Source organism: Lathamus discolor, chromosome 5 (assembly GCF_037157495.1).
Source record: "Lathamus discolor isolate bLatDis1 chromosome 5, bLatDis1.hap1, whole genome shotgun sequence".
Classification (NCBI taxonomy): Eukaryota; Metazoa; Chordata; class Aves; order Psittaciformes; family Psittacidae; genus Lathamus; species Lathamus discolor.
Window position 1 is genome coordinate 65,709,634 of NC_088888.1, and position 20,507 is coordinate 65,730,140.

Sequence of the window (20,507 nt, forward strand, 5' to 3'; positions counted from 1 at the left end):
AGTTTATCATGTAAAGGGTTCCCATGTTCAGCGCAGTGTCAGTACATTTCCTAAACTAATCACTCCACTGGGTTTCAGAGATGGCAGGAGGAGCGTAAGAAAGGCATGTTGTTTGGAAAAACATAAGAAGATTTAATATTGAACATACTTGTGATTATTATGCTTATACTTACTATATGTATAAGGCAGTCTAGTAGTTACTGTAATACAAAGTATCTCTGGTTTTGGCTTAGAATTAGCAAATAAATCTTTGTTTAGCTTATTCTACCTTTTTGAAAGGTGCCTAATAACAAGAGATAGGAAGTATTTCTGGAGTGTGAAAATAAATAGTATATATATAAAGATAATAAAAGGTGCGCCTAACCTTCACTTTTCATGGGTGTGGTATGTGCTTGCACTATAAAACAGATAATCTAATACTGATGCACAGGCCCTTTTTGAATCCAATTAGTTCAACTTTATTGAACTAATTGCTGTTGATTCTATTTTTGTTCTGTCTTATGTGGTCTGTTAGAAGTATACATTTTTTTTCTGAGAGGTTGGGGCATCAGACTGGTAGTATTTTATTTACTTAATTTTCATAAAATCTGTTCATCAGTTTTGTTTCTTTATTTCTGCCATAGAGTTTTAAACAAAACATTTTGAGAGCTGCAGTGTTTGCTAGCTTTGTATAGATAGCATCAGCTCTCCAGAAATTTTTTAGTATTTTGAATGCTGAAGAGGTTTTTATATCTGTTTTTATTTCTTCTGTTATAATAGGAAAGAAAACTACCAGTGACTACTGTAGCTTCTTGAATCTGGATTGTCTTGTGCTTAGCAAACATCATATCATGGAGTCTCTAGACTTGATGATGGAGAAGATCTCTTTTAGTCTTATTTCTTTGAGACCAGCCTAGTATAAACCTTGAAAATACATAAATAGAGAAGCAGAAAAACTGTTTTCACTTTTTTGAAACTAACAGAACCAGCTTTAGACATCTATTTAAATTATCTGGAATTTAACAATAATTTGCTTGTTTGTGTGCCATAGCAGCCTTGAGTCACAGTTATAGATACCAGCTTTGTTCCAGTGTGTTAGTAATCTTTGGTAGATAATGGGAGAAAGCTTTCTAAATTATCACTAAAGTTGTAAAAAGCTTCTCTCTCCTTTCTTGTTACTTCATCCAAAAATAGATCTATATTTTCTGTAAGTTTTCAAATACCGTGATGTATAAACTAGAATAAGAACCAAATCAAACAAAAAAAACCAAACCAACCTAGAATATATAGGTGTAGAATGAAAATATAAATTATAATCCTAAAACCAAGTGAAGAGTTAGTAAACTCATTGAACATTGAAATGAAAATGAATAGTATAATTTTTATATGCTAATTAAGGCTCTGATCTTTCAGAAAATCTAACCATATTCTGCCAGGAACAATAATAGCTCCACTGATTTCAGTGGAATTGCTTTTCTAAGGAAAATGCTATTTGCAAACCATTGTTTTAGAAGAATGGTAATCCCCGAAATAGCTGGAGCTTGTTCCACGGAAGACCCAAATGCCAGAACTGAGAATTGGGTCGAGCTAGTGGTTTGTAGGGAAAGAATAGTGACCATTAATGCTTACTCTTCTTCAGTGTAACTTTTGCATTCAGAATCAAATAGAACTTGCTAATAATATTGCTTATTGTAATTATTTATTTTGCACTGTGAGGTCATATTGCTTACAGCCTGTGCGGTTTCATACCTGGTTGTGATGTAGCTTATCTCTCTTCAGCTGCAGCTCTTCCGTTTCCCAGTGAGATTTTTAAGGAAGTCTCAAACACCATTTCAACTTCATGATCTGGAGCACTTAGGCCAGGCTCCTGAAGGAGGAAGAAGTTCTCCAGATCTGGAGTTACGCAGGCCTGGGGCCTGCCACTCTGGTTGATGGGGCAAGGGAATATGTCTGCAGGAGGTGTGTGTTGGGTGAGGGTCTGTGTCACCATGGTAACAAGCTAAAGGAAGAGATCATCAGTCTGTGCAACATCAGAGACTACAAAAGGAATTGGATCAAATCCTCTCAGAGACCCTGCAGCTACAGGAGCCTAAACTTACAACTACATTGAAGGAGATGCAGGCTGAGTCTGCTATTATTGGATTGGAAAGTAGTCTCCTTAGATATGGAAGGGCTGGAAGCCTGTGACTTCTAGCAACAGGAGGAAAGCTCCTTCTCCACCTGTAACTACAGTATAGGTTCAGTGCTCTGGCTGCTGGTAAGGGACTAATATCTCTGATGTTGATTTTGGCCACTTGATAGTACCGCAGAGAGTTCTGGAGCATAGGATTATTTTATTTTTAATTTTTTTTGTCATGAATTTATCAGTCCATGTGACATATCTTACTGAATTACCACAGTAAATTATTCTGGTTTGAAAACAACCTAACAGCTGATGCTGTGACTTTCTGTCCTCGGTTCAGAAAGAAATTGTTAGAAAAATAGTAATTAATTTTCCTTACTTTTGAAAGGATTTTAGGTACTTAAACATTGTGTTTCCCAGGACTTCTCTCATGCTCTGAAGCCATCTCTGTATGATAATAAAAGCCGTAATAAATAGACAATGGCTGGCAGTCAGGGGGTTCTTATACTTCTATAGATTGAAGTCTTTGCAGAACCAGTCATTATTCTAGCATCTCAAAAAAAAAAGGTTTGTTGTCTCTTAGACATGTGCCTTTTTATATTTTTCCCATTATTTCCTTTGAGGAAGTTCTGCACAGTCTGCCTGTTCTTGGCTCCCACTCTAGTTAAAAGCAATTTGATTTCAACATTAGCATTTTTTCAAAATGATACCTTTCTGGGCTGAATGTTTCCCTCAGCAGTTGCTTGCTTTTCATTAATTCTCCTGGTTGCTGTAGGTTCTAGAGACCATTTGTGTACTTCTTTACTTGCAATGCCTGTTTTTCAAATAGAAGTTCAGAAACAGCATTGCAGCAGTGTTACTTGAAGCAAGATCTCTGATGAGGCAATACGAGCTCATAGCACAAGGTAGACAGATACACACTTAAGAATGGAGTGAGGGGATGTTGGGGGTTTTTATTCCATGTAGAGATTGACAAAGTCCTCTTTTCTTCTCAACTTCTCTCTTTGTCTCTCCCTTAATTCTCTATCCCGGTTAAGAAACCAGGTTTTATTACCAGGGAAATATAAATAGCTGCTTTAGTATTGTTATATAGACTATAACATTAAAAAATAAAAATGTTTGTAAATGTATCTCAAAAAAAAAAAAAAGGTGAAACATGACATTATGTACACGCATTACTTGGGGCTTCTGTTGGCTTCAGATTAAATACCAGTGTGCGAGAACTGGAATTTGAACTTTACTCTTAACGGAAGGCTGTGCTCCTGAATGGGAAATTATTTTTCTTGTGCTCTAATTTCTTCATTAATTCCATGTGTTGTGGAACAAAATTAATTTAGGGCAGGCCTCTTTCAAAATAAAAACTATCAACTGTGCAAAGCACAAGGATTTTACCGAAGAAAGTTGGAGTACACGAACTTTATTTTGTAATCTCATCTGAGTAGAAAATATAGAGGTGGGTCAAGAACTGATGTTTTTTTTTTTTTTCTTTGTAGCTGTCTATTTTGTTGTATAAATTGAAAGTAACTGAAAGTCGTTGTTCACATTCATCTAATTATCAAAGAAAATCTGATTTTTGTTACTTAGCTTACCTGTAAAACCACTCTTTCATGGAATTCTTGCTGAATCCCTGAAGTATTCAAGACATGATTGGCAGGTAGTAGTAAAAAGTCTTAGTGGTAAAAAACTTGAACATTAGCAGTGAATCTGGATAAATCTGGATATGCATTATGTATACTCTATTCCGTTTGTCAGGAAAACACAGTTCTAGGTACTTGCTTAATATTTCAGTCTATTCTTTCTTTTAAGAAGTTACAAATATAATAGGTAGGTTCAAGAATCGTAGCACTGTTTCGGTTTTTATTTTGCCGTTGTGGTGACTTTGTCTTACCTTTGGGTTTAGCTCACCCGTAGAGGGTGCTAAAGGACTGTTGCGTGAGTGTTCAGCAGGTTAGGAATTTGGCTTGGCATATGTGCTTTAGAGCAGCTCTCAGTTACTGCTCTCTGGACTTTCAAATCTTATGGAGGTTCTTGGCTCTCTTCCTGTGAGCAGTCTCATTTAATTCAGTGAAGCTACTGAGTTTACAGTTAAGTGTGTGTTTATCTCTTTGTAGGATGAAAAGCTAGTAAGGCTCTCTTAATTAAGATTTTTGAAAGGTAAGAGAATGGAGCTTGGTATGCTGAATGAGAAAAAACAAACAAACAAAACCAAAAACCAGACCATACATCAAAAATCTTGCTGGTGTCTGCTTGTGAGAAAATTGCAGAAAGACCGTTTTGGAGTGCTGTGGAAGTTTGTGTATGGGATACATATTCCTTATATTCGTGGAGGCTGTATTTTGTAATGAATTTAAAGGAGACAAAGCTGTAAGAAGACAGAAGTGAATATTTGGAGGAAGCAGCTTCTTTATATATCTCCTTTAATCCAGAATACCACTGAAATGCAAAACTCCAGTTAATCTTCTTCCCTTGCATTCTTTTTAATTTGATAGTAAAGTTACAGATTTCATCTGTCTTCTTTCAGCCCTCTCACAGATATGTCAGTTTTTCATTTGACTAGCTATTCCTACCATTATCAATCTTTTTAACTAAAAATACTATTTTGAAGGATTCCACAGAGCATCTGTTAGGCCATTTATGCTGTTTCAAAACTAGCAGTGGTTTGTGGGCACAGCTTGGAGACCACTGGTTTAGATACTGAACATATAAACTCCAGACTTGATTCTGCCAGAAACTGTCAGTCACTTAATACCTGTCTGTATAACTTTTCTGAATAAGTAATAATGAATGTTAGCTGTTTGACTCCCATAATTTTATTTAATTTTTTTTTTCTAATGTAAATGCAGGTATGTTAACTGTTATATGTAAACTAAATGCACAGCTTTTGTGTTCTTTTAATATCTCTTCGTTTTTAGGCATTACCCAATTGGTTTGCTGTTTGATCTCCATGCATCAAATACAGCCCTTCCTTGGAGCATCACAGTGCATTTCAAGGTAAAACTGAAATACACCTTTAGAAATTCCTTCAGGAATTGTCTAAAGTTGTCTGTAAATCTACAGCTGTTTTCCATGAGGTTGTGTGTGCTTTCAAATTACTTTCCTTTGAAAATTAATTTATTACAATCTGAAAATCCTATTTTTTTTATTTATTTTTTTTCAAGTTCAGTTGTGAGACTGTCAGTGCAAGTGAGTGAGTGTAAAGGAAGAATTTTGTATAATGTTTTTAATTCAGTCAGCTTGAGTTGACTGAAGACTGGGAAGATTGAGAAGTGCTCATCCTTTGGGCACATTGAGCATGGATATGAGATGCTGTAGAAATCCTTGAAGTCAAGGAAAGCTATTGTATTTCATGTGAGTCCCCTTTAGAAAACTCAGGGAAATGAGTTTGGTCTTGTGACAGCTTAGTCATAGGAGAGACATTATTTTGATTACATGTTGTAAAACCATTAGGTATGACTTCATAGCACTACTGATCTTTGCTCAGAAGAGTCCTTGCGCAAGACTAGCTTTGGTGTACCATTCTTAAATACTTTGAAATGAGTTGAGGTGATCACTGCAAAGCATACTTGGGGTTAACTAGAAATCATGGTATTTAACTTTGAAACTTTATTTTCCCCATTATAAAAGAAACAATGCAATAGGAAAACTGTTCCAAAGGAAAATGCTGGGTTAATAGGCTTGAATTAGTGTGTTGATGTTTGAGGTGAAACAAAAAGCGTATTTGGAAGCAGTTGTGATGAATGTTTTCATTCAAACAGTTCTTCTGTTGGAGGTGTTTTAGAAAAGGTCTTGCCAGCGAGAGTAGTCTGATTCTTTTTGGAAGTGTGCACTGAAGTCATACATTCTTACAATACGTATTTGTACATGTTGAAACTTCTGAAATGACTGACTGAATGAAGTTGGGGATGTTTTTGAAACCACTGTAATTGCTACACTGATGTCTGATGTATGTCTGAGAGTGCTGGGATGAAAAAACTTCCAGAGTGTTTTGAAGAACTGAAAGGTGTCTAGTTTCATAAATCAGGATTTCATTGTTACATGTTCTGAGAGCTCTGGGAGAACAACAGTGGCAGTGTGTGATGTTGCCATCCCAGAGTAGACCCATCTTGAGAAATAAGTTGCAGTACCACAGTGCTTTTCAATTTCATGTAGTCATATGAACTGATTTTAATGTCCTTATATGACATTGTCTTGCTTGTCAGAAGATCAGCTAGTTTAAGTTTGTCTCAAAGGTGTATGTTAAAGGTCAGCAGAAATAAATAAAGGCTGATGTAATTTAGTTTTTAAAAATATAACACCTTGGATTAAGTACTTGCTAAATCTTTCCTATTTTTTATGCAATCTGAAAGTTTATTTAAATAAGCCCATCTTAATCCTGAAAGTAAAAAAAAAAATAACTGAAATATATCAAAGTATGTAAAAATATTGAAGACATTTTCGTGTGTTACTGTTTCTTACAGCTGAATAGTTCAGGTGTGGGATTCCTGCTTGGATGAGTATTTTCATTTGTGTGTAGTTATTTTTCAAAGAGCTATCATTTTTATTTGGCTTAATTGAACAGTTTACAGATTTTTCTGGAGTTTAGCTTGTGCTGTCATGGCTTTCTCTTTTCTTTTACGTGTAGTCAACAGCAGATGTCTCAAACATCTGTGGAGTGTTTTTAATAGCCTCCCCCCCCCCCCCCCCCCCCCCCCATTTTCTTTGTTTAAAGTTAAAACCTTGGAAAAAGTTTCTTTCTGTTCAGTAGAAATTTGAAAGTTGAGAGATACTTGTAATTGCCCTCCTGTGTCATGTACACAGACCAAATAAACACACTTACTGTTTGTACTGAAGAAACAATTTTTTCTTTTGTACTTCCGGTATGCAATAAAGTAACATGCATTTATATCTCCAGTAAAGTTGAAATACAGTTGCCTTAAATAGTTGTAGAAAGATGAGCTTGAACAGAGCACTAAGGTCTGAGAATCGTGAGAAGCTATAGTCTGGGAAGTTGCTTTTGTTACCCAGGTGTGGCTTTACAGGAATGAGGGAAACTCTTTGTCTTCCTGTTAAACTCCTCTCATGCTATCTGCAGCATGCTTAGCTCTATTCATGTTCCCAACATGGTAACCAACTCTCCAGATTTTTGAGCAGTAGGTAGGAGGTGGTGAACTGCTCTGGAAATGGTAGCATTGTTGGAGGGGAGGAAATGGGATGTGTTAGGGGAAAGGCTGACATTCTTGCTTTGCTGAAGCCCTTATGTGCTGGTGCCTGCTTCTCCATCTATGACCTGGTGCAGAGGAGGAGAGACTGCATCTGTTTTTGTGTAACAGCAGCTGTAGTCTTAGTTTTCTTGGCTAAAAATTGGGTCAGATATAAATGTAGCCTAGTGCAACTAGACTGTCAAAGAATGAAACATGTTTTCTGAAGTAGAACTGATAGATAAATCAGTTATGGGTTATGAAACCAGACTGTTGAAATTACCTGTGATGGTTTTGGAACACTTTTATTTGAGAGTGCTCCTGTCTATACAGATGATACCTTCTTCTTTATGACCAAGTCTGTGCTGCAAGTGTCTAGTGGTATGCAAAATAAAACCAGTGCTATTTGAGCTTTCTAAGAAAATCAGTGTCAACCCCTAATAACTTTTCTTTCAGAGATACAGAATATGGAGGGAGTATGACTTCACCAATACTAATATGTGAATTTGGTATATGTTAATACTTTCTGTGAATCTTATAGTTGTATAGCCAGGGGTAGCTACAGCAAGCTTACAATTGTTTACATTTGATCACTATTTCCTTAAGTAGAAAGAAGGCAAGTAGAATTAAAAATTAAATAATACAAGAATATGTGATCTGTATTTAAGTATAGAAATTACTATCCTGTGCCCTAGTTTATAAATCAGTGGGGATGCCATATTTTTGTTGGTAGTCTCATGTAGGTGAAACTGTTTCATGTGCTTCTTGTAGATGCAGCAGTGTTATTTTCTGAGTTAGTACTTTCATGCAAAATTTCATGAGCTAGTTGTGTGCTGTTGGGAACAAGGTAAATTACTTTCAGATTTTTGTGATGCAGTCATTGTCACTCTGTATAAGAAAAAAGGTGTAAAGTCACACTGCTTAAGCTACCGAGGTATAACTCTGCTCTCCATTGCTGGGAAAAAATCTCGCAAGAATACTGTTGAACAGATTAGTACCTGCTGTCACAGAAGAACTTCTACCTGAAAGTCAGTGTGGTTTCAGAGCTAATAGGAGTACCACAGACATGGTGTTTGTTCTCAGACAACTGCAAGAAAAGTGTAGAGAACAGAATAAGGGGCTCTATGTAGCTTTCGTTGACCTCACCAAAGCTTTTGACACTGTGAGCAGAAAACGCCTGTGGCTGATCTTGGAACAATTAGGTTGTCCCCCCAAGTTCCTCAAAATGATTATTCTGTTACATGAGGATCAGCAAGGCCAAGTCAGATACCGTGATGCACTCTCTCAGCCCTTCCCAATAACCAGTGGTGTGAAACAAGGTTGCGTTCTTGCACCAACTTTATTCACAATCTTCTTCAGCATGATGCTCCAAAGGGCTACGGTAGACCTTGCTGAACAAAACAGCATTTATATTCGATATCGTACCGATGGGAGCCTATTCAGTCTAAGGGGACTGAAGGCCCACACTGAGACCCTAAATCATCTTGTCTGTGAACTGCTTTTTGCTGATGATGCCACCCTTGTTGCCCACACAGAAGCAGCTCTGCAGGATTTAACATCTTGCTTTGCAGAGGCAGCTGAGCTTTTTGGGCTGGAAGTCAGCTTGAAGAAGACAGTAGTTCTCTACCAACCTGCACCACAAGAAAGATTATCATCATCCCCACATTACCCTTGGCGAGTCAGAGCTTTAATCAGTTCAGCAGTTCAGCTATCTGGGAAGCATTATTTCCTCGGATGCCGCAATTGACAAAGAGATAGACAACAGAATAGCAAAGGCATATAGAACCTTTGGAAAACTCTATAAAAGAGTCTGGTGCAATAAACACCTGAAGAAAAGGGCAAAGATTAGTGTCTATAGAGCCATTGTACTGTCTACTCTTTTATATGGGTCTGAATCATGGGTTATCTACCGCCATCACCTGCGACTCCTTGAACGCTTTCATCAGCGCTGCCTCCGTACAATTCTAAACATTCATTGGACTGATTATGTGTCAAATGTTACTGGCCTTTGAATAAGCAGGGGTCACCAGTATCGAGGCCTTATTGCTGAAATTGCAGCTGCACTGGACAGGGCACATCTCTAGGATGAAGGATCATTGCCTCCCTAAGATTGTGTTTTACGGTGAACTTGCCACCGGTTGCTGCAAGGTAAGTGCCCCAGAGAAGAGATATAAGGACTCCCTGAAACAATACCTCAGCCTTGACCATATTGACTGCCATCAGTGGTCCACCTTGGCCTTTAATCGGGAGACTTGGGGACACACCGTACATAATGCCGTTGTCTCCTTTGAGAACACACGCAGAACTAGTCTGGAGGAGAAGAGACAACGTAGAAAGAATTGCACCCCACCTATACCACCCAAGGAGACCTTTCGCTATGTTTTTTTGAGCCTGATTTGCCTATCCCACATTGGTGTTTTCAGTCATCAGCGCGCTTGTAGTAAAGCGTGGATAAAGCCCTTCCCAGATCTTCGTTTGTGAAGTCGAGCCATGATTATCATCATGACTTTCATGTTTGTGTTTGTTAGCTTCTGCTCACAGTGCTGCATAGAAATGCGACAGTGGTTTTCCTCTAAAGAAAAGAGTAGACAGCACTGAGGTTGTAGGGGTGTTTTCTAGTCTTCCACAGTGTTAACTTTTAGAAGCTGGGAAAATTACATATGATGCAGCTTTGTAATATTGTGGCTAAATTATTTCCACTAGCTTAGCTAGCTTTGACCAGTTTTAAGTATTTCCTTGCTGTTCTGCAGACCACACTGGATATAGTCTCTGGAACATGTCTCCAGGGACTGACATTCCCTGTAATTTGTTGGAAGAAAGTCAGCAGAGAGATGCCTACCTGTGAAAGTCAGGAATGTCCAAAAAACAGACCCTGCAGTTAAATATTTAGACACATAAAACAAAACTGTTGTTATCATAAACTTAGCTAAAACTTCAGCTTTTAACTGTAAAAGTAAGTTCCTAGGTTCCTGTCTTACTCAGCATTAGGTATATTCCACTGTTTGATCTTTTGTTGAGGGATACCAGTGTCTCACTTTGAATTCTTGTATTTAAGGAATTTTCTTGATCTTGAAGTATGCTATTTCCGACTGTTCTTCTGGATTGGTTACCAGACTTTACTTAGATTTTAGTCAGTTCCACATAAATAAGTCCTAAATAACAATAGCACTTCCTTTTGAGTTCAACACCAGACCTTATATACTTAAGTGGAAAAGATACCAGCAGTCTTCTCTTCCCTTTATACTCCTCATTTTAGAAGATACTAATCTTTTTGATCCACAGTTTCCAGAGTCTGGGTGCACTCTCAGAAGGAGGAATCACTATTACATGAAATTCCATTATTTAATTTCCACCTCTTTTCAATAACTTAATGAGGAGGGACCTATCATTGTTGTCCTTAGAATTTCCTGCAGGTAAGGCTATACCCAGCTCCCTTTCATATTGCCAGCTGTTAGTGATATTTTTCTTGGATATTTTGAGCTCCTGTAGTTTGAAGCAATGTTCACAATTTTTCCTGGTTTTAAGTGGAGGAGGGAACATATGGTTTGGTTTTGGTTTGCTTGGTTTTTTGTTTGGGTTTTTTTTTGGGGGGGGGAAGGAGTGTTTGTTTTTGTTTCTTTGGGTGTTTTTGTTTGTTTTTTCCCCAGAAATATACTGCACTTACTGTGACATGTAACTATATTGTAAAACTCTTTGAAAAATGCCCTACTTTGCCTGACAAGTAACTGTGCATCTGCAGTACTGAATGTAGTGGTGCCAGCTCTAACCAGATAAAAGGAGTATAAAATCAAATTGCAGTAGGCACATGTATTGGGTAAAGCTGGAGCTGAAAAGGATTTCCAGTATCTAAGAAGTGTAAATGGCATATATGCTATAGTTCATATATATTCATATATTTGGAAGGTGATACTTGGAGTAAACATTTTTTCAAAGTCCTGCATAAAAATGGATGCTAACTTGCCACTGAGAGTCAATAAGAATGTGCTGCTTGTTATGTACTTCTCCTTTTCTCCTGTTCATTGCCAGGGAATTACGTATCTGCTTGAAAACATGTTAAAACTCTTAATTTCCAAAATTTTGTACCTAAGGGCCTAAATACATTCACTGATGTATTTAAATGTATTTATCAAGTTGAAGGTGAGTGATATAGAGTAATTCCTGTTTTTACAGAAAGCTGTCAAAGTTTTTATTTTCCCTGAAACATTTTTCAGTGCAAAGCCTTTCTTGTCAGCAGAGTGAGAGAATGGTCGTTACGTTCTTCAATAAGCACATTCCAATGTGCTTATTTTTTATAAATATAAACCTGATTAAAATTATCATTTATTTGTGATTTTCTAAGTTATGTGATGCATTTATTTATCCTGATCTATCTTTTCTCTTTGTAGAATTTTCCAGAAAAGGATCTTCTACACTGCCACTCTAAGGATGTGATTGAAGCTCATTTTATGGCTTCTATAAAGGAAGCAGATGCATTAAAGCACAAAAGCCAAGTTATCAATGAAATGCAAAAAAAGGATCATAAGCAATTGTGGATGGGATTACAAAATGGTAAATACAGTGAATCAAGTATGAATTATATTTAGGTCTAGCATGCTAATAAATAATTTCTTAAATTTTTAGTCATGGTACAGGGTAGAAATTGTCATTGTTCTGTGGAATTTTAGTCTAATTTCATGGAAAAGATATTTTCTTTTAATTACTTCTTTTAAGTCACCTTTATGTGATAATCCAAGTGTGGATTCAGTTATTCAGAGAACTAGTTTGAGTCATGACTGTTTTTAACAAATCAGAATTAGTGACAAAACAAAAAAAATAGATAAGTAATGTCTAGTGTATTTTTGTGCAGCTTATGGTCTTTATTTGGGATACACCTGGGGTATAAACACTGTTCACTATTAATGATCTTGGACTCTAAGGTAAAAAAGGTCATTTCTTCTAGTTAATGCTTGAGGATAGTCACTGATAAACAATACAGGTAAACTTAAAAAAAGTTGACCTTTTATATAATTTTATATAATAATAATTTTACTTTTCTCTGTGCCAAAAGGCCAAGGCTGTTTTCCTGGGGTAGTTTTGTTTTGGTGATTTGGTTTTGTTTGTTTGTTGTATGGTTGGGTTTTTTTTTGGGGGGGGGGGTGTATTTGGTTTTTTTAATTGATATTACCATGGCATTCACAAAGATTTCTGCATAGATAAGTATTGACTTGAAAAAGCAGCAAAAATAATTCAGCACAGGATGTTGTAAAATAATTAGTGTTCTTTCTGTGCACAGATGGCAGAATCTGTACTGCAAAATGCAACTGTGCAAAATGTAACTTTTTTTGGTTTTAGTGTCTCCTCTTTTTTATCATGGTTCTTAGAGGCCTGTAAGCTGAAAAGCTTTGTAAGTATTTCAGAAACTGCTGTCTGGAATGATGGTAGTGCTACTTTCAATGTCTTTTCCTCATCTCCTAAAGCTGTCATTTATATTATTACTGGTAAATGTATTTTACAGAAGCTACAAGCATGAAGATGTTTATTCTGTGTTGATGTACAAAATACTAAATGCTTAGAATTAACATCTTCCCATATGTTCATAAGAAAAATTAAATGAAACAGGAAGAGCTTTGAATGCAAGAAGACCTAAGGGGTATGTTTGCTTTAGACAGTGAGGTTCCAAGTTAGTTTGGGTTTGATGTGTGTATTCAGTGAGTGTGTGGAGTTTCTGGGTTTTTGTTGTTGTTGTTGTTAGTGATACTGCCTTTCCTATGAAAGATACTCCTGTAATAATATTGAAGACCTGAGTGCTTATTAGAAACTATGGTCTCTATTTCTTTTATTTAACTGGGGGAGAGTTAGAAACTGAGGAGAAACTGTACTTTGTCTCAGTTTAAAGTACTTCTTGAATGATTCTGGTTTGTATAGCTATTAGTTAGTAAACTGACTGATAATATATTCAGAAAAGTGAATTAGCAGTAAATAAAGAGTTCTGGCCCACTGGAAGACAGGGTCAGTATAAAAATAGATATTTCCCCAAGGCTTACATTGTTACAAGTCAATTTAAACTGCTATATTAATAATTCTGCAAAAAAAAGTATTTTGCTGTTATACAGGTACGTCTTGCAAGCAGTTTAGCTTGAAAGAAGCAAAATGCTGTGTCATCATAATTTTGTTTTCTATTTCAAGAATTATTTCAAGCCTTATTGCAAAAAGAAATCCTGTCGCTTCATCCCAGTGCTCAAATGTTCCCAGCAGTGTACTTTGTGTGTGCTTTTTATGAATACTTTTTAAAATTAAAACTAAAATACTTCTAACATGAGTTGTAATACAAGTATAATCAGTTGTAATAGTAGAAGAAGAGTTGTCTACAAAATGAAATGGTATAAGTTACTGTCCTTTTCTTAACCAGAAGTTATACAACCTTGATACCCTTAAGATATTAAGGTATGGGAACCAGATAAGCAGTGTGTTCTTTCTGTGCTAATCATAGGCTCTCTTTTAGTTGATTATTTGTCTAAATATTTTCAGTTGTAGGGAAACCAAAATTTTACTGTTTTGCTTTACAATGTTGCCTAGCAAGACTGATTTCAAGGCTTCACTGTACTTTATGAGAAATCACACCTGTGGAATCTGACACCTAAACGAGAAGCTTAAACAATCTTTTGAATACTTTCAAATGTTAATTTTAATTTCTCAGCTTTTCAAAAAAGAGAAACAAGAAAAGCTTGTGAAACTAAGATGACTCTTTTTAAGCATGTTGTATCTTTCAGTATGTTTTTGTAGGCTTTCGTTTGAGATGTAATAATTTTAAACCTCTTTGTGAAACAGAATGAACTACCACAAAAAAAGAAAAGAAAGTAGCATTTGTGATAATTGCCTTGTAAGTAATGATACATCTGCAGAGTTGTTTTTTGTTTTAATTTTCTGTGAAACTTCAAAACATTTTCTTCAGTTCTTAAATATAGGATATGTTATTTGTTTAACAAGCTATAGCAGTACTTACAGGATATGTATTAAATGTTTTGGGGAAAAAAATCTAGTTTTTCTTGTTTGGAAATATGTAACTAGCAATTACAAGTGTAATTCTGTCGAGATATTTCTGCTGAGAAGGAAGTGCTTGAATGGGTAGCATGAGAAACTTTTCAGTTGCTTTTAGGGGAAGAGCTATAACAGTGAATTTGCAGCAAAACCTTGTGCTGGTAACAGCTGGTAGGTATTCATAACAAACTTTACATCCCTCCTCCCACCATTTCTGGTTTTGTGTTAATCTGCTACCAAATCAGGAAGGTAAACATACTTTTCTGTCTGTTGCTTGTGCTGTGGTTTTGCTTGTTCTTTAGACTTCAGTTAGCCAATCTTTGTCCCTAAAGCAGATATTTCTTAGCTAGAACACTTCTCTGTGACAGGTACATCTGTGTTGTACTGATTTTGACCAACGTCATGGATAGCTGACTGTGGTAGGGAAGTGATAAATGCAGGCTATATAGATACTGACCTCTCTTCCTTTGTAGGAATTGTTAAAATTCTTTGGTCAGAAATGATAGAAAAGGTTGCTACTGGTTTTGCTCTAATAGTGTTATGGCCATTTTTATCATGGATAGAGGATTATCAGTGAGTGGGTTTTTTTTCTTTTTGCCCTTTATGTGGAAAAATAAAGGATTTCAGCTTTGAAACATTAAGACTTTGTGAGTCTAGTTGTGACTCAGGATCAAACAAATGCAATCTGAGCTGATTTTAGGGGGAGAGCTGTACTTTTTAATTTATTTTTTTTTTTTTGCATTGTTCAAAGAATTAATATCTATACCTTCAGTATATGATGGTTCTGATAAAGGAAGGATTTAGATCCAGCACAGCTGCCTTTCATCAGTTGTGGAGAGACATAAGCAACCAAATCCTGAAATTGTAATGGGCATCCTTTGTGACAGGTGAAAACTAAAGCTGGTATTTCTGATACATGAGTGGGAGAAATAACTAGTAAAAACTCAAAGCCAATTTTAAGGCTTCTTTATGTATTATAAAATATAATAAAGTCATTATTTTACTGGAAATATTATGGAGAAAGAATGTAATGCTCATTCATGCTGTAGGGCTTACCAGAAGTTAAGTGGCCATGTTGAATTGTTCTTATTAAAGGTGAAAAATCCTGCAAATATTCAGAATGTGCAATATTTTATCTTCTAATGCATGTGATCTCTTTCTTGTCTTTCTGACAGAATCAGGCCTGTGTTACCTTGCATTTATTTCTAAATTATATTTAAACCAGCCTTGGGGTTTTGAGGGGCAGAAGTTGTGTTGTTTCTAGGTTATCACATTCCTGGTCAGAAGTGTTTGAAGTGCCAAAAAGAAATAGCACCTCTTTTGTGCTGTGTACACATGGCCCATACAAATTTGAAAAGTATGACATGCGTCAGAGCAGGCCTTCCACGGATTCTGTTGTTTCGGTAGTGGTGGTGGTCATTTTTGTTTGGATTTGATTGGTTGTGGGTTGTTTTGGGTTGTTTGTTGTTTTTTTTTTTTTTTCTGATAATAGATTGTGACCTGGACTTCAGTGTGAGTTCTACAGTGTTTACTGGCTTGTTACCCTTCCTGCACAACTGACTATACAAATACTCAGGCCTGTATGGTGCAGTATCCAGGATTCTGAACTATTACCCCCCTGAAACTGACTTTTGCATTATTACTCTTCTTTACTGCCTGGTCGTACTCACACTGCTGCCCTTGTTGCGTGCAGAGGTGAGGAATTGATGGCAGTCTGAATTTCCCCATTGGCTTTCTCTGTTCTGCTGTCAGCAAGGGCATTGTGAGGCTGGGGGGAAGTAGCAAGTCTCAAAGGAGGACATGAACTGCACAAAGGCAGGAAAGGGGAAAAGCAAAAGGGAACCCAGCGTTCACAGTGCTACTTTATACTAAGTCTCTGCCATGAGAAGAGGATGTCTAGGGAGATAGACAGAGCTAGATGCAGATGCTTTCTGTTATTTTCACCATCTTGTGTGAGACATCCATGTGTTTAATGAAAACTGTGAAACTTGGAGGGAGCAAGCTTGGAGGTGTCTATCTTTGACACAAGTAACCTGCGAACCATATAACCTATTCATATATTGTGGAGAGTTTGAAGTTTCAAGGCCTTCGTGTTTTGTACTCGTTTTGCTACTCTTCCTCCTGGAATGTTACCATTTCTTCAGAAATGCAGCCACAGGTGTGCCTTTCATCTTCAACCCTAGCCACAAATCAGCTGGTTCTCTACCTTCACTATTCTCATCTCATACAGTTTTCAGATATTTGGTAGACTTGGATTCAGATTGAGAGAATCTTGGACTGTGTTTCTGTAAGTCTGGTTTACTTGGGTGTAAGTAATGCAGAGCCTGTGTTTTTTTTGTTTGTTTTTTTTTGTTTGTTTTTTTTTTTTTTTTACTGCCTTCTGCTTTTCTTCCTCCCCTTAAAATGTCATTTCCTGTAAGATGTGTAAGGTCTAACTAAATTTCACAGTAAACTATCTCTAAAAACAGACTTAATTTTTAAAATTAACTTTGGTAGTTGAAGGTTTTTTGCTTCGCAACTTGAAATGCTTCTACATTATTTTCTGCTAGTAAATGCCTGAGCTTGACAGATGCGTTAATATAAAGGTGCCTTAACTCTGAAGAAAAGCTCTATTAGAAAAAGCATAGTACAAGGAAAGCAGAGTAGGTTAGTGAATTATACAGAGATATGCTGCTCTATTTTCATATATATGAACTGAGCATAATCAGAGGCAAAGAAGGTATTAAAATATCCAGGCTATCTAGTCTGTGAGCAGAGAACAGGAGGACAGGTGACATTGTCAGGTGTCCTTTTCCTTTTGACTTACTCAGGAAAGTCTGTAAGAAGCCCTCCTGCTCTATTCCTACACAACCCATGGGTTATGTGTTTCAAATATGGTTTGCACATTTTTGTTTAATAGTTATCAGAGCTTTCTTTTTAGCTTAAGTGACAATACCTACTGACATCACCTGCTTTTAGGCTACACAGAAAGCTTATATTTGGTAGGATATATGCATTTTCATATTTGATTAAAGAAAGTATTCCGTCTTGATGATTTTCTTCCCTTGAACCTTTTCCAGATAATTTGATGACCTAGAAAAATGAAGGGAGGTGATGTTAAGGAAACAGTGTACTTAAAGTGAAACTTCTGTTTTGTGAATATGTTTAGTAAGTGAGAAGAATGTTTGTAGGGTGTGGCTCCCTTGTGTATGTTAAAACAGGAGGAAAAGACCTTTTGGGATCTGATAGATAATCTGAAGAGTGAAATACTGCTTTGTCATACAGTTTTCAAAATGTCCTGTTAACCTGCAACACTCAAGCAATGTGCTTTTATTTCTCTATCTTCAGAATGCTACTTTGCTATAAAAACTAATGGATAAATTACAGCAGAAAAGTAAATGTGTTAAATACACTACTCTCCAACCTAATTGTGCAGCATTGAAGGGAGGGATTCCCACTTTTTTTCTTGGGCTGCATCTGTAGCTCAATTTATAGTGTGGCTTATGAATTAGTATATTTTTTCAAACTAGAATTCACAGCTAACTATACATAAGGAAGTTTTTCTTAATTGTTCTCTGATAGTAAACACTTCTGTTGGCAATTTGTTACAGTGCATATAGGCAAGCTGAGTTGAATTGATTTAATTTGTTTAAATTATAATAGTACTAAAAAGGGAGTGGCAAACCTAGGTTGCTAACTGTGAGGCCCATACCACTGTACTTGACTGTTATTAGTACTTGAGCCTGTTAGCATGATGTTTGCAATGATTCCATGTCGTATTTGGAATGGACAGGCCAAGTAAAACCTATTTGGTTTTGACATTTCGATTTTACAATCACCACTGCTTTCCTGTGGTGTTACTGTGTAACATGCTAGCTGAATGCAAATTTGGAGGGTATGTAAGATTAATGGGCACTTCATATGGTGGAGATATTTCAGGCAATGAGTGTTGTGTAATTGCATGGGAAAATTATGACTACTCCAGATATATACATTCATGTTGGATGTTGTTACTTTGCTAACTGTGATGTGAAGAATATTTCCACATATTTCTATAGGTAGCATCTGTCACTTACATTAAGTCAAAACAGTTCTAAAGTCTTATCTCTCCATATGCAATAGTTAACTTGTTCCTGAAAATAGTCTGAAAAAGTCTAGTAAACTTATGTACCATCTTCAGTTGTGGATTTGTATTATATACCACAATCTGTCAAAATACCCAAGTAACCTCAGCATTTAACCGCAATAACGTTTTAACTGGGCATGGTGGCAGTGTGTAAAACAGAGAAGAAAAAAAAAAAATAGTACATTTTAATGACGCCATACCAGTATTTCAAACTCTGTTCTCAAAAAGGCTGGCACTGAACTGTAGTAGTCAAATATGTATTGGAGTCCCCCTGAAGATCATGATAATTGTGATTATCTGTGGTTTTATTGTACACAAATAAGAACTATGAGATTAGATGGCCTAAAGTATTTTAGAGACAAGTCTTTAAATAGCTGAGAAATAGAGTAACTACCTGTAAAGGCTGTTTCTGAATAGCACGGTACAGTTAGTTTTGAAGTGTTTATAATATTTATCTTTTATAATCAACGGTGCTTCATGTTTGAGGCATGTTACATAAAACCTAACTTCTTAAAAAATTGGTTAACATTGCTCAGCAGTCAGCAGAGCTCTGCATGCATGTAGAGTCTTAGTCTTCCTGGAAACAAAGTGGAAGTAGAATTAATACTAAATTTTGAGAAGACTCCTTTCTGGCTGCAAACACAATGCTTATTAGAGCATGAGTCAGTAGAAAATACACTTCCTTTAATGTTAAGAAAATACACTTTGTATCTTTGACTTGTAGCTGTCTGTAAAGTACAGTTTATTTGGTCATATGTATGTGACAGATTAAACCCTTAGTGAGTTTATGACTAAATGAAAAAGTTGTTGAGAGCAGTTGATGGCAGATCTGCTGTTCAGAGGAACCGTGACAAGCTGGAGCAATAGGCAAGCAGGAGCTGACAGAAACAAGTGCATAGTCCTGCACCCGGGACAGGAAGAACCCCATACATCCAGACAGGCTAGGGACTGACTGAGAAACAGCTTTGTGGAAGTGGCTAATGGTGAACAGCAAGCTGAATTAAAAGTCTGTTGTGTGTGTTGCAAAATTGAAGATTAACCAGGGAGCTGCTTTTGCCCTTGTGTCCCCTAGAATATAGCCAGATGGTGAGTAATTCTTCCCCTCAGCTCAGCACTTGTAAAGCTTTGCTGGGAATGCTGTTGGCCTCTTTGGGACTCCAGGACAAAAGAATTGTTGGCAAATAAAAAAAGAGTCCAGCAGAGTGCTGCTAGGATGATTAGGGGCTGGAGCATATGCTGTATTAAAAGAGAGTGGGGAGAATTGTCTTGTTCAGGCTGAAGGTGAGAAAGCTGAGGATGGACCTAATAGCTGCTTTCCACTACCTAGAAGGAAGGCTGGTAGACTAGATGGAGTCCGATTGCTCTCAGGCATGCCTCCATTGGCAGTAGAGTTGTAGAATTACAAAAGAAAATGGTTGCAAGTTTCTGTGGGAGTAAGTCTGGGATATTTGGGCAGAGGAAGTGAGAGTGGTTGAGTGGAAACCTGTGGGGATGGTCAAAACATGACTGGGCAAGGCCTTGAGCAAACTCATTTGACTTTGTGTAGACAGCTTTTTTTCTTGGGGGGAGGGGGAGGGGGGGAAGGGAGGTGCGGGCAGGAGCTTTTATTCCAAAGTTTGACCTCCAAAGGCACTTCCAATTTAAAGTTTTTCTGTGGTTCTGATACATCAGTTGGAGAGTCTGGTCTCTGCCGGTTTCGGCTGGAATAGTGTTCATTTTCTTTGTAGGAGCTGGTACAGTCTGAGAGCAATGCTGATAACACAACAATGTTCTATTCGTTGCTAAGAAGTGCTTACCCTAACTGAGGATTTCTTGGTCTCTCATGCTCTACATGAGCACTGTGTGCTCTGCATGAGACCCACTACAGTCTCATAGTTAATGTTATGGTTGGTTCTGTGCAAGTCCTTCTAGCTGTGAGTTAATTCTATGGTTCATATGGTTACTAGACAGTGGTGAACCACTGAGAATACACAAAAGATTTGTGTCTTTTGAACTTGAGGGTTGGACACATTTTTATGCAAGCTGCACATTGGTATTGCTTACATAGATCTAGAGATACATTTCAAATTTATACAAATAAATGGCTTTAAGAAGACGCCATGAATAG

At 36.9% G+C, this 20,507-nt stretch overlaps 1 protein-coding gene across 4 annotated transcripts in view; it reads left to right on the forward strand.

Moving 5' to 3' along the window:
• Positions 1 to 20,507, forward strand: part of ATG5 (autophagy related 5) — an 81,942-nt gene that overhangs the window by 7,321 nt on the left and 54,114 nt on the right. For all 4 annotated transcript variants that reach the window (XM_065681133.1, XM_065681132.1, XM_065681129.1 and 1 more), the window contains exons 4-5: positions 5,014 to 5,092; positions 11,664 to 11,826. In XM_065681133.1, coding sequence (XP_065537205.1) covers positions 5,014 to 5,092; positions 11,664 to 11,826 — 242 coding nt within the window. The remainder of the gene's footprint in view (positions 1 to 5,013; positions 5,093 to 11,663; positions 11,827 to 20,507) is intronic.